We start from the raw sequence: 13,960 nt of genomic DNA, 5'->3' as shown, positions 1-13,960 counted from the left end.
ATGTGGCTATTCCCATGAGGCTGAAGCTAGCTCTATGATTAAGGAGAGGGACAGGCTTGGCATCTGTTTACCAGGAGCTCTTGAGTCAGAACTGCTTACACACAAATGATGGAGATGAAGAAGAACCTTTCATCATTTTTTTTTTTTATTTGTCTTGAGACAGGGTCTCACTGTGTGGCCCATGCTGTCAACTCACTATGTAAAACAGCCTGGCCTGAGAGAGATCAGCTGCCTCTGCCTCCCAAATTCCAGCTGCTAGGAGAGCCTTTTAGTAAAGTAGCCAGCAAGTTTCATGGCAATCTGCAGCCCGGTTACCCAAGAACGCCACTGTCATGCTAACACCTGGGTCCCTGTACCTTCTGGATTTTCGGCTGCATTCGTGACGGGCAGGGAGGCAGCTGGTTGAGAGCACTCGTGATCTCAGGAGTCTCCACAGCAGCCAGAGCATTGCAGATGGCCTTCACAGACTGGACCACCCTGTCAGCCTTCAGTGGGAAATCCCCCTGTGGGAGACCATACAGTGAGGCAAGTGATTCAGCTCTCCGCCTCCCAAAGCCCAATCCTAAAGGCCATTCAGGAGCTAATGACTCTAAGGAGGAATTCTAGGAACCACACTTTGTTTGCTTTGAGTAGACCACATCCATTCTCTCCAGTCTGTCGGCCACAGCGAGGCAGAACCTTTTATTCCCAGTTTGCAGTGACGTCTACTTCTGCTACACAAGCATACACAGGTCTCCGCCAAAGGAAATCAGTTGGCAGGTGAGAGAAACGCAGTGAGGCCCCACTCGCTTGCCCAGATTTCTCATAATTCACCATAGACTGTCCAGGTCAAGCCTTCGCATTCACAGACATGCTTCACTCTCCCCTCCCCTCCACATTTTGGCTCCCAGTAATCTCTCATCAAAACTTTCCTCCTCTGCCTGACTGTGACTCCTTGTGTCCATTCGGATTAGGGACTAGGACACCTACTCCTTCACCAAGCTCCCTGCCCCTAACCTCCCTGGTCATCCTCTTGTATCTAATAGCTTTAGATGAACATTCCGTTTCTCTAACCACACAAGCTCCCTGAGGCTAAAGCAATTCTTAGGCTGTGCCCCCTCGCCTCTACCCAACCCCCAAACTAGCACAGGACACTACAGAATGGTCTAAGAACTTTCATCAGTGCCCCTGTTGTTGCAGAAGCTGCCACAGAATAGATTCTAGTAGTGTGTGAAGGGTGTACTAGACTTACCGCCTCAGAGGAAAGAATGATTGAATGATTGAAAACTGGTCTGAGGGGACCGGATTGTTACTTTGCTTGGCTTTTTGAGACAGGGTTTCACTAATAGCTCTGGCCTGGAACTCACTGGGTAGACCCTGAACTCAGAGAGGTCTGCCTGTTCCTGCCTTCCAAGTGCTGAAATTAAAGTTGTGTGCCCCCGTGCCTGCTGAGGGTTTTGAATCTTGAAGACCACTTCCAAAGAACTCTGCTTTTGCTTCAAGATATTTGGGTAAATGGTTCCAAGGCTCGCACTTCTATGTAGGTTCAAGAGGAAAAGGATCTAGTCTTGGGACTTGCCACTCTCCTGGGGGTGTGATACCTATGTCACAGGCTCAATAGAACATCTTAAGACAGCGTTCCTGGGTACTTCTGACAGTAAAAAAAGGCCTGGGCCACAACTCTTAGCTTGGAGTTGCTCTAGTCCAGAGGCAGCAGTCAGAGCCCACCTCCTGACCTTCACAGAAGGGCAGAACACCTTCTTACACACTCGGCAGCTGCCTCACTGCCAGACGTTGTTTTGCTTGCCCAGAGCCAGGGGAGTGAAAAGAGGCGTCACCGGCAGCATGCCACTGATCGCAGGAAAGAAAGGAACTTCTAGTAGCTCCTCTCTGGTTGGTCCCAGGGTGTATACTCACTTCAGCCAGTAGGAAGGCATCCACCTCATTGTGGTAAGTGTCAAACAGAAGACTCAAGGCCTGCCTGGGGACGTGGGGGGAGAAAAAATCACAAGAGAGATCACAAAAAATTCACTGCTCTGGGAGACCCATGTTCCCCCTTCCTTCTCCACTGTTCAAGGATCAGAGCCTGATGTTCCCATTCTTTCCATGCCCCGACGAGGATGGAAAAGGGGTCCTTTCCAAGTGGCTACCTCTTACCTAGCAAGGGACAGAAAAGGACCTGGGGCAGTGTTTCTCAACCTGTGGGTCTTGAACGCCATAGAGATCCCACATTAGAAATTTACATTAGGACTTGACTTGTAATGGTAGCAAAATTACAGTTACAAAGTAGCAACCGCCATAGATATCCCACATCAGAAATTACATTACAACTTGTAACAACAGTAGCAAAATTGCAGTTACAAAGTAGCAACGAAATCGTTGTATGGCTAGGGGAGGGGTGGTCATTGCAGCATGAGGAACTATATTAAAGGGTCACAGCGCTAGGAAGGTTGAGAACCACAACCTTCAGGGATAGAGGAGAAGGGCATCCCTGCCAAGTTTCTAGACATTGATGTGGAACTGTCATCCTAGCCGGAAGCTAGGCAAGTATATCCATGCCATCCCTCACGGTTCCTGCTTAGACTCCACCCAGGTGGTACCCACTCTCACCTGCTGATGGTCTGCTTGACTGGCCGCTCTTGAAGATGGATGAGGTAGTTCAAGGTGGAAGGGCTCTGGTCATCATTCACCTGAGTGAGTGAGCAGGGCCCTGGTCAGGCAGGGGTGATGTCCTTTCCTCAATCCAGGATACCTACCCCACTTCCTAAAGCTGTTCTGCATCACCCTTTGCCAATTCTACCTGCTCAGGTTTGTACAACTGTCAGCCATTTCCAACACGTACCGTCCGGGCCAGGTCGCTCCGGATAGCCTTCTGCTCCATCAGCTGTAGTCGGATGTTGATGTCAAACTTGCGGCAGTGTTGGATATACTCATGGCTTCCCAAGGCGTGCTTACTGGTGGGGGACGGGATAAGACCATTAGTGCCTTAGGGACTCAGTGGGAGGAGGGATGGGTCCTTTAGCTTGGGGAGAGACAACCAGGGAGGACAGAAGGGAAGGCAGAGGGGAGAAGGGGGAAAGTCCTGTGTTGTAAGCCTTACCCTTTACTCATGGGAATGTCATGGTAAAGCATGGGGTCTTTCTGAATTAAAGCCGCCCACAACACTTAGCCCTTGGGCTACACAAATAATGGTTCACTGGCTCATTCCCAGGATGCTGTAAAGAGTTGGTTTCTGGGCTGGAGAGATGGCCCAGTGGTTACGAGCACTGACTGCTCTTCCAGAGGTCCTGAGTTCAAATCCCAGCAACCACATGGTGGCTCACAGCTCTCTGTAACAAGATCTGATGCCCTCTTCTGGTGTGTCTGAAGATAGCTACATAGCACTCATATAAATAAATGAATCTTTTAAAAAAGGGGGCGTGGGGGTTGGGGATTTAGCTCAGTGGTGGAGCGCTTGCCTAGCAAGCACAAGGCCCTGGGTTCGGGTCTCAGCTCCAGAAAAAAAAAGGGGGGGTGTTTAAATCCCCTTTTCTTGGCTTTGACAACCAAGAAAAGATCGAGTTCCCTACCCTCTTTTTGTGCTACTCCTAAGGTGGTGCTGAGGACAGATGAGGCAATCTGACCAGAGTTCCAGAACTATTATCCAGACACAGGTTCCATCCCGCCCCTCCCTCCATGGTCCTGCCTGATTATGAATCCCCTGGGAGACATTCTCGCTGCTCAGCACCCACAAGGGAGACCCTTAGTTCCTAGGAGGCAGCCTGCTGATCCCTCTGCCACACAACCTCTTCCCCTCCCTCCAAATCACACCTTAATCTGAAAGGAAACCCACAAGAAAGGGCTGAACCAGCACCACTCTGGGCCGGTGCACAAGTGGGGCCAGGCCCTAGCATCTGAGTAGCAGAAGCCGGAAAAGGACTTCCTTCCTCGGCAGAGGTGGGAATCTAGACTAGAATGGAAGAAAATGGAGGGGAGCAGAAGGGAAGAGGGATGCAGAAGCTTCTGGAAATACAGGACCTCAGGCCGAAAAAAATACCTCAGGACCTCAGGCCAAACACAACCAGCCTAGAGTTAGAGGCTCCCCACATCCTGAGGGGACCAGGCACCTGCAATATGAGCTCTGATAGGCTAAGGCTAAAGTAAAAGTGAACTATGGTGTGGGAAGGCTAGACCGTGAGGCAGGGCGGGCCTGCGGGAGGGTCTGTGAGGAAGGAAGAGTGAGAGCAATGGTAGAGAGGGGGAGGTAGCAGGAAACCCAGCCTCCCTTAGGACTGTCTCAAGGCTCTTATCACTGAGCTGCCTGCATCCTGGAGCAACACTCCCCTTCAGTATCGGCCCCTCCAGCTCAGTGAAACAATCCTGAAGCTTCCTTGGGAACTAGCAATTTTCTGGAAACTCCAGAGGGCCCTTTCCACCCAGGACATGGCGCTATGCAGGGTGGACGGGTAGAACCAGGGAGTCAGAGCCCCAGGGGATTCAACTTGTTTGTGGAAGGGCTTCAGCTGTGCTGTACAAGTTGGGGTGGGGGGAAGGGGGAGCGTGTGACCCAAAGACCACTGCCTGGTGTCACATCATTAGGAACATTGACATGTCCTACTACTTCTGAGACTCCAAGGCTCCTGGATTGGGACTCTGCAGGGAAAATGTGTCATCTGTGACTTGGGAGTCCCATGTGTCTTCCTCTGGGGTTGGTCCCTTGTTGCCAGTATCCACTGACTGCTCCTGAGGACCTCCTTACTCTGACCCCATCCCCTCTGTCCATCGGTCACTGTCTGTCTGTCTGTCTGTCTGTCTGTCTGTCTGCCTGCCTGCCTGCCTGCCTGCCTGCCTGCCTCAGTCTCTGTGTGTGTGCACACACACAGATGAAACCCAGGGCTTCATCCATGCTAGGCCTCATCTCTACCACCACTACACCCCCAACACCAAAGAGCAGGCCTCACAGTTGGTCAATGGAAAGCCAGAACTGAGTATAAACTGTGTTCTCCAGAGTCTGATTTACCCACGATAGCCCTGGGCCCAGCACTAGCATTTCCAGGAGACCCTGCACCAGGACCCCTCCCTGCCCCTCTAGCGGGGGGCAAGAATACAGTGAACACATCATGGAATGTATTTTTGTGGATGCCCTGGAATTATACCAAGACGGGGCCTGTTTTCTTTTCCCTCAGTTTCTAGATGAGGATGCAGAGGCCAGAGAGTGGTCACTATCCCTAATGCTGAAGACATCTGTCAAGAAGTGAACCTTTATTTAGTACTGACTATCAATCCTGTGCTCTAACCACAGACAAGTAATCTATTAAGGCTTGCTCGAGGGAAAATGCTCACAGTGGCAGTTCGCAGGCTCCACTAAGGAGGGAGATAGAGGCCTTGCCTATCCCTGCTCACAAGGTCTGTTTCCTCCAAGGGGCACACCATGGTGGGCAGCTTGGGTGGAGAGAAGCAGAACTCCTGATGTTTGCGCCACATCATTCTAACCCCAGGAGTGGGAGCCCTGCCTACCCCACCCCAGTTTTCCACAGTTCAGGGTAGTGGAGAGGGCTTCTCTTAGCTGGTCCCACATCACACTTTCCAGAGAGGCTGCCTTTTGTAGAGGGCACTGGCTGAGGGAGCTGGAAGCTGGCCTAAGAGGAGGCTAAACAGCTGCACAGGCCAGTGGAACCAAAGGCAGAGAAAGCCAAACAGAGCCATTGTGGTGCCTTCCTTGGGTTCTATAAGGGCATGTCTGACTGGTGGCTGCATGCCCTCCAGAGTAGGAGAAGCCGCCTGCCGCTGCCCCTGAGCCGCCCCCACATACTATGCACATCTCTCCACATTCAGAAGCCTACACACTGAGACGACCTCATCTTTGCTTAATCCCAGCTCCAAGCTCTTTCCACGGCAGATTTGGCTCAGGATCCAGCCAACCCAGTTGGAGGATGGAGCTCCTGCAGAAAGTGCGACGTGGCTGAGAATGTGCCCAGAGAGTGGGAGTCCTGACTGCAGGGCTGGGGAAGAGCGGCAAACGCTGAGCCAAGTAGAGCTCTCTCAGGGCCTTCCTTGCTCTCCCAACCAGAAGGCAAGTAAGGCCCTGGTTCCATTCACTCACTTTTGCAGGAATTCCTCCAGCCCACAGGGCTTGAGCACAAAGTCGCCCACATCCACCTCCCTCAGCTCGTCGTGGGTGTAGCAGAGGGTCTGGTAAATGAGCAAGTCCACGGTGGAGGAACCTGGAAGGGGCAAGGCAAAAGAGCAAGGCAGTGACACGGGGCAGCTGGGACAGACCCTCCCAGCCTCTATCTCTTATCACCAGCTAAGTGGTCTCTAGCACCCACCGGCAGTCAGAGAAAGCAGACGAACACGCGAAGTAACTATGTGCCAGGAAAGCTGGCCCTTCGGAAATGTCCTCATTCAAGCTACAGAGTGAGGTGAGAAACAAAGCCCTCCAGTCCCAAACAATCCTCCTGCCTTAGCTCTGGGGACACTCATGTAAACCAGACCAACTCACAGTTGCAGGTAAAGGTGAGTGGCTCCCGAAGACTGTCACACAACACAGTCACCTTCAGGTTGACCTCATCCCCAAGGTGCTCTGGGCTCGGGGTGACAGTGCTCCAGACACACCCAGTTAGGGAATAGTCCTGGGTATCAGAGCCCGTGCGCAGGCTGTATAGGAAGAAAGGAAGGACTCTTGCTGTTGTGTCTTCACAGGGTGGGCAGGGTCCCTCCCACCCATAGGCCAATGGCTTTTCTATCTCTATTCAGCTTAGCCCTCTGATCTGTGGGCTAAGCCGGGGCAGTGGGATGGCAGCCCAGGGAAGCTGTAGTCTTTCTGGTCATCTCTGTTACAGTCACAAACCAATCCTCACTGTGTGACAGTAGTAAGAGCTCCAAAAGGAGTTTCCTACACTTAGTTTAAAAGGATTTAACCAATAAGTAGTTGGAAATCTATTTCCTTCCTCTTCTGTACAAAAGATGTTTTTTCCTTCACTGAGAGATATGTTTGCTCCTAACAGCACCTGAGGGTCAAGGGCCTGAAGTGGGAGGACAATAGGCTGACCAAGGCTTGTGAATTTTACTAAAAATGTGAAAGGATTTTTTTGTTTTGCTTTGTTTTGTTTTCTGAGACAGAGTATCACTATGTAGCCTTGGCAGGCCTGGAACTTGCTATGTAGACCAGGCTGGCCTGAAACTCAGAGAGATCCACCTGCCTCTGCATCCCAAGGGCTGTGCCACCACACCCAGCAAACTTCTAAGATTTCATAAAAACCTGCAGACATCTGCTAGAGAAGGGTCCCACTCTGGAATTTTATTTACTATAGCTCTTCCTCCTTCCTAAAGGATGAGGTAGCTTCCTCTAGAGACCCAGACTCCAACCTCCCCAAACACGCACGCTCACACGCACCCAGCCCCCATCACATCCTCAGTTCTTACATATCTAGCATGTGGCAGAACGCAGCAACTTCCTCATCTCTCTCCTCTGAGACCTCAAACAATTCATGGCCATTGGTGACAGTGTGGGTCCGAGAGCTCACCTTAAAAGGAAGAACAACTCACTCAGCGTTTTTCCCCCTGTGGAATCCCTTCTCTGAAGGGTCTCCCAGATGGACTTTCAGCATAACACTAAAGAACACACACACACACACACTCCACATGAAATCCAGAAATACATTTTTTTTAATCTGCCAACCTAGGACAGCAAAGGCTGAACTGAAAAAGGATTTGAAGCATGTGCTGAGACAGAAGAAGCTGGGGCAGTGGACAAGAGTGGCCAAACCTGCCTTTTGAGGGGGACATGTCTGACCAGCCCAGTGTGGCCATAATCAGGTAGTATGTAACAGTGCTGAGAGTCACCATGGGCAAAGCATTCTTGGGAAGGCTTCCAGAGACATCCAGGTGAGCTGAGCTAGGTGAGACAGGTGGACAGCCCAAATGGTCCCCGGGGAGGCTGCCCTTGGACATCCAAAGCCCCGGAAACCAGACTCTAGGACTGAGCTCGTCGGTAGTGGTATGACATGGACACCCGTGCCTTCTCAGGAGAAAGACCAATTGTGTCAGAGCAGAGCTCTGGGCTGGGAAGAGCCTAGCCCAGTTCCTTCTTTAGGCTCCTCAGTAGCTTGCTGGTTCTAAGTGGCTACGGCTACAGGCATCCTGCCCCAATCAGCCTCGTTTCCTCTCCCAGAACACACATGTAGTACTGAGATCCTTAGAAAAGGCCCCAAATCATCTCCCATCCCAGGGCTATTCTAAAACCCCCAGGAAACTGTCAATGAGGCCCAAGGAAGAAAGCCAGTATTGACAGGCCTCAAAGGCCTACCCAGGGCAGCCACAGGGAATGAGGCTTCAGCTCCATGGACTGCCAGGCTGCATCTGGTAAAGGCGGCAGGTTCTAACAGCTGCTCCAGGGAGGAAGAGGGCTGTCTGATGCTGTGGTCCGGGTGCCACCTCACCTCCCATCATCCCTTCATCTGTTCTTATGCCCTCCCGGCCTCTCAGGGCACAAGGCAGCAACCAAGCTCTTCCCTGAATGTTCTGACTGCAAATGTCCCTCCCTCTGGTCACTCTTGCTCCCCTGGATATGTGTAGGGTGGGGGTGGCAGTACATGAAGGATAAGGCAGCAGTGGGGGCGGTTGGCAGTAGGGGGACAGTTGGCATGTGAGGCCCTGGCTTTGCCAAGAGTATGCCTGTGTTCCAGTCCAAACAATAGTACCACTGTCAGCAATTAACCTATGAGAAAGAGTCAGAGAGAGAAAGCAGAGGCAAGAGAGGCAGGGAGGGAGAGGGACAAACAGAATGGCCACTGAAGGCCATTTCATACCCTTTCTGTACCATTCCCTGGCACCGTAAGAAAACAAAAGCCACTTACGTTTGCCCGGCTGGCAGGCCCTGGTGGCATCGTCCGATGCTGGTCGGGGGAGTCTGCCAAGCAGAGGCTGGCAGCGGGGGTACCAGGCTGGCATTTGGACCTAGCCCTTTCCAGAGATGGCTCACTGGGCCTGGGATAAGTAGGATCATTCCGGCTGGAAGCCCGGCGAAGGCGGGGTGGGGGTATAGGTGCGGAGCTCAAGGGGTCTCCCCTCCCAGCAGGCCGTGCCCCTGCCCCAAGCTGAGGTGGCGGGGACCACTGCCGCATCGTTTCTTTCCCCCACCCCAGAACTGGCAAGAGCTTTTTGCTTTGCCCTCCCTGCTTCAAGGAGGCTCCGGGCCAGGTCAGGCTCCCTCTCGGTACTCTGATGACACATGAGATGGGGGAGGGGAGACAAAGGTGACTGACTACCACCTACCCCAGGCTGCCTGACTCTGTGAGCAGGCCCAGCTCTGTGTGATGAACTTTCCCCATTCCTATAAATAGCAGGAGCAGCCCCACCTCTGAGTTGAGCCTTTAAAAAGCCTGAGCTCCCAAGTTGCAGCTCACCCTGTTTAGGCTCTGAGGGACTGTCTACAAAAGCAGAGGAAGGAAGGACTGTGCAGCTGTGCAGGGCTGGAACTGGTCCCTAAGGCTGGACAGGAGGCGGGAAAGCCCCAGGGCTCTGAGACAAAGGGTAAGGAGGAAAGGGCTGCAAAGAGGGGCGGGCCATAAGTTGCTACACAAGTCCGAAGCTATGGGGCAGCCACTTGACTTCTGGGAGCAGGGTGTCCAGAAGTCAAGGGTAAATAAGGTGGCCTTCAGGTCCCCTCCTCCAGAGACACTTATGGGCCAAAGGCATATGAACACATCTGTGTTAGCCATCTGGGATGACATGAAGAGACTTTGTTCTTTACATATTATATTATATTATATTATATTATATTATATTATATTATATTATATTATATGTTGTATATGATAAATAAGGCAAAGCATTATCATACCGCCAGGCTTTTTCTGACTATTTTCACTGAGGAAAGAGTGGGGAAAGATAGGTAAAGGTAAACGCCCCCTACAGTATGACTGCACTTAACTGCCATTAAACTGTATGCTTTTAAATGGCCAGTGGCAAATGTGTAAGATATATTTTTTATCACGATAAAAGCAGTGAGGAAGGGAGAGACTTTGGAATTAGACCAGGGTCTAATACCAGCTCTGCCATCTCATGCCGCGTGGCTTTGGAGCATCAGATGGGCTGTTGTGGAGATCTGGACGGGGGTGGGGGGGTGACCTACCACTAAACAAGTAGTCAACGCTTTGAGTGATCGGCAGGGTAGAGCCTCAGGAGACAGAAGCGGCTCAAGTCCCACCCCACCACTCAACCAGTGTGAGCTTGATGACTCCTAACTCGGTCCTTACATCATGAAAGAAGTAACAATCAGCAGCCAGAACTTCAAAACACCTGCCTCAGAAGGGCTCTTCTGATCATCACACTGAAACTTAGCCTAGAACAGGAGCCAGACTTTCCTGATGTTCCTGGCCCTGCCTCCCATAATAAAGCCTAGCTTGGATCCCTCCCCAACCTGCAAGTGCCCTGAGGGCAAAAGGGAGGACTAAAGGCGGAGTGAGTTCTTTGTAGATCTGAATTTGGAACTGCAAAGAGAAACAAGTTTACGTTCTGAAAGGAACGCACAGGAAGGAAGGTCCTCACCGGAGCGGCAGATATCCGGCGGTTCTTGCCAGGTGTTGCGTTTTTTCGGTTGGCGTATCGGGGCGTATAGGTTCGAGGGGGCACTTGAGGGGGCATCGTCTTGCTCCGGGCTACAGGTTTCCCAGAGGTGTCCTTGCTAAAGTCCAGGGGTCCTCGGCCCTCCTTCCAGCCCCTGGTAGCGTCAGACAATATCTCCGAATCGTAAGTGGACTTCAAGTTGAGCCTCGTGATTGCATCATTGATGCCGTCATAGTCCACGGACCCCAGCACATGTCGCTGTCCCCCACCATTGGGTAGCTCTCCCTCTCCTGGGTCCTGGGCCCCTAGCAGTTTGTCAGATGGCTGTTCCACCAAAGAGAAACTGTTGATGTCATCAGGCTGAGAGATCTTGGAGGGTGAGGGAGATCCCTTCCTAGGAGGCAAGGGAGGGGCATCCCAGATAGAGACCCGAGGAGGGAGAGGAGGTGGGGATAGTTTCTTACAAGAGCCATCGGTGTCACCTGATACTGGAGACAGAGAGCATCTCCCATCTGAGCCATCAAAAATATAGAGATAGTCTCCAGATTGGGAGCCCTTGGGCCAGGGATCTGTGCCAGGCTGTGGGTCCTGGGAGGTAGAGTTGGGGAGCTCTTCTGGTGGGGAAATGGAGTTGTAATTTAGGGTGGGATCAGAGCCAGAAAGACCACGCAAGAGCTTGAGCTCTGTCCGCCTGCCTGCTGGCTTGCTGTAGAAGTCCAAGGCTGGCTCATCCCAGCTGATAAGAGAGGGCTCTGTGTTTTGCTTGGCCCTGCTCTCCTCCTTGTGATGTCGGAGCCGGGAAAGAGCATCATACTCCATCTGCAGGGCTTCAGCCATAGCCAGCTCTTTGCGGCTGATGCCCACCGACTCCAGGGATTTCCAGTGCTCCCCATTGCCCTGAGTCGAAGACATGATGAGGGCGAGGGGCACAGGAGACGACGACGAAGCCTTCTACTTCCTGCCAGCGTCCGGCATGGAGGGCAGCAGGTACATGTTGTCTCGGGACCTGTAGGCAACAGGCAAAAATGTAGTTCAGTTATAAAGCAAGACTTATCAATAATCAGATACTGTGACAATAAAGTGACATAATCCGGGCCATTTGTCCCTTTCCTCAATGCCCACAACAGAAGTAAAAAAACAGAAAGGCAGACAAAAAGAGAGACCAGGGCAACTCTATTACAGCCATCCAGCCATCCTTGTACACACGTCTCCATCTCTGGTCCTAATTCTTATCCTTCCTTCCATCACGTGGGCTCCCAGGAAAGAAAGAGGTACTTGATTTATTCCTCTTAACAATTATTTATTTGTTTGCTCTTAGGGGAAGGCACGAACGCCACAGATACATGTGGAGATCAGAGGACAACCTTCATGAGTCCTTCAAAAACAGGTACTTAGCAGCAGCTAAGAGTAAAAAACGGGAAGCCCGGTCTCTTCAACCAAAGAGGATGGTTGTCTAGGGTCAGACTCACTGGTAAAGTGTCTGTCTGTCCAGCGTGCATGAGGCCCTGGCTTCCATCCCCAGCACTGCCCAAATCAGTGGTTCTCAACCTTCCTAACACTGTGACTCTTTCTTAATGCAGTTCCTCATGCTGTGCTGACCCCAACCATAAAATCATTTCACTGCTACATCCTAACTGTAAATTTGCTACTATCATGAACCATAATGTAAATATTTGTATTTCCCTGTGGTCTTAGGCGACCCTCATGAAAGGCTTGTTTGAGTTCCAAAGGTGTCACGACCCACAAGTTGAGAACCATTGGCCTAGGTGTCGTTCAAAAATTAAGGTTAGGTGTGACCGTGAGGTGGCTTAGTAGTACAAACCTGAGGACCTGGGTTCAGTCACCAGAACTCATCTGAGAAGATAGAACCGGGTCCTAAAAGTTGTCATCTGACTTCCACACACACGCTGTGGTGTGGCACACGCACCCACACTCACCTACTTCTATTATATGTGCACATAATATTAATACAGTTAAGTATTTTTTAATTAGAAGGAGAGGGGTCTGTCAACAAGGCTTAGTAGTAAAACATTGACCTGGGAGGTTCAAGGCCCTGGGTTTGAACCCCAGTGCCATAGGAAAAAAAAAAATTAAGCCAGGCATGGTGGCACTTGGTATAATCCAAGCATTCAGGAGGTAAAGGCAGAAGCCAGGCGTTCACAGCCAGCCTGGGTGGCATGGGAGATGTTTCAGAACAAGAATTAAGAAGAAGGGGCTGGAGCGATGGCTCAGGGGCTGAGAGCATTGTCTTGCACAGGACCCACGTTCAGTTCTCAGCACCCATGCGGTAGTTCACAACTGTCATTAACTCCAGTTCCAGTCAATCTGATGCCCTCTTCTGAGCTCCCAGGGTAGCAGACACACATGTGGTGCACACATATACACGCAGGCAAAACAGCCATACACATACAATAAAAATACATAAATCTAGACGTTAAAATTATCAAAGAAGCTGGGGCAGTGGTGGTACAGGCTTTTACTCCCAGCACTCGGGAGGCAGAGGCAGGTGGATCTCTGAGTTCAAGGCCAGCCTGGACTACAGAGTAAGTGCCACGGCTACTCAGAGAAACCTTGTCTCAAAACCAAAACAAAACACCCAAAAATTAACAGAAAAGAGAGAGACCAGCTCCCATGCAGTCACACATAGCTAGTGGAACGTAAAATAGCATGACCACCTTGGAAAGGCAAGTGCACGTCTGCTTATGACTCAATCGCACAGCGCTACAGACTTGTCCACAGGCGTTAAATACAGGACTGGGGCTATGGCTCATCAGTAGAACGCTTGCCTTGTGTGCACAGGCTGAGCTTGATATTGGCACTACAAATAGATAATACACAATGCACTCCAGATGAGTACAAAACAAAACAATAAGCCTCAAATACTGAATATAGATGCTTTACTTATAATATCCCTGTGGCGGTTTGCATATGCTTGGCCCAGGGAGTGGCACTATTAGGAGGTGTGGCCTTGTTGGAGGAAGTGTGTCACGGTGGGGGTAGGCTTAGAGATTCTTGTCCTTGTTGCCTAGAAGCTAGTCTTCCAGCTGCCTTCGGAACAAGAGGGTAGAGCTCTCAGCTCCTCCAGTGCCATGTCTGCCTGGATGCTGCCACGATTCCTGCCATAATGATATTGGACTGAACCTCTGAACAAGTGTAAGCCAGCCCCAATTGAATGCTGTCCTTTACAAGAGTTGCTGTGGTCATGGTGTCTGCTCACAGCAGTGGAACCCTAACTAAGACAATCCCCAAACTAGAAATGACCCAAATGTTTGTATGGTGATTCTTTTGAAAACATGAAGTCCGATGGGGACTGAACTCAGTTAGCAGCAAGCTTTCTAGCGTACGCAAAGCCTGGGTTTGACCCCAGAAACACACAAAGCCAAGTATGATGACGCACATCTAGGGTCCCAGCAGTCAGGAGGTAGAAGCAAGA

At 51.1% G+C, this 13,960-nt stretch overlaps 2 protein-coding genes across 8 annotated transcripts in view; one reads left to right on the top strand and one right to left on the bottom strand.

Annotated features, from left to right (window-relative positions):
- The window catches only part of Pik3c2b (phosphatidylinositol-4-phosphate 3-kinase, catalytic subunit type 2 beta), a 60,868-nt gene that overhangs the window by 30,100 nt on the left and 16,808 nt on the right, over window positions 1-13,960 (bottom strand). For 3 of the 6 annotated variants that reach the window (XM_063272074.1, XM_063272075.1, XM_063272073.1), the window contains exons 2-9: window positions 10,492-11,533; window positions 7,384-7,484; window positions 6,461-6,615; window positions 6,062-6,182; window positions 2,822-2,933; window positions 2,590-2,669; window positions 1,897-1,960; window positions 357-503 (exon numbers count right to left, since the gene is read on the bottom strand). In XM_063272074.1, the coding sequence (XP_063128144.1) occupies window positions 357-503; window positions 1,897-1,960; window positions 2,590-2,669; window positions 2,822-2,933; window positions 6,062-6,182; window positions 6,461-6,615; window positions 7,384-7,484; window positions 10,492-11,439 (1,728 nt within the window). In that variant the 5' untranslated portion in view covers window positions 11,440-11,533. Of the gene's footprint in view, window positions 1-356; window positions 504-1,896; window positions 1,961-2,589; window positions 2,670-2,821; window positions 2,934-6,061; window positions 6,183-6,460; window positions 6,616-7,383; window positions 7,485-8,816; window positions 9,269-10,491; window positions 11,534-13,960 lie in introns of those variants that run through there. The other 3 variants (XM_006249754.5, NM_001105951.1, XM_006249756.5) reach the window with 2 other exon arrangements.
- Window positions 9,393-13,960, top strand: part of Mdm4 (MDM4 regulator of p53) — a 146,006-nt gene continuing 141,438 nt past the window's right edge. The window contains exons 1-2 of one of the 2 annotated variants that reach the window (XM_039090702.2): window positions 9,393-9,492; window positions 11,846-11,914. The gene's annotated coding sequence lies outside the window, so the exon portion shown is untranslated. The remainder of the gene's footprint in view (window positions 9,493-11,845; window positions 11,915-13,960) is intronic. The other variant, XM_039090700.2, reaches the window with a different exon arrangement.

Source organism: Rattus norvegicus, chromosome 13, assembly GCF_036323735.1.
Source record: "Rattus norvegicus strain BN/NHsdMcwi chromosome 13, GRCr8, whole genome shotgun sequence".
Taxonomy (NCBI): Eukaryota; Metazoa; Chordata; class Mammalia; order Rodentia; family Muridae; genus Rattus; species Rattus norvegicus.
This window is presented reverse-complemented; position numbering and strand designations above follow the sequence as displayed.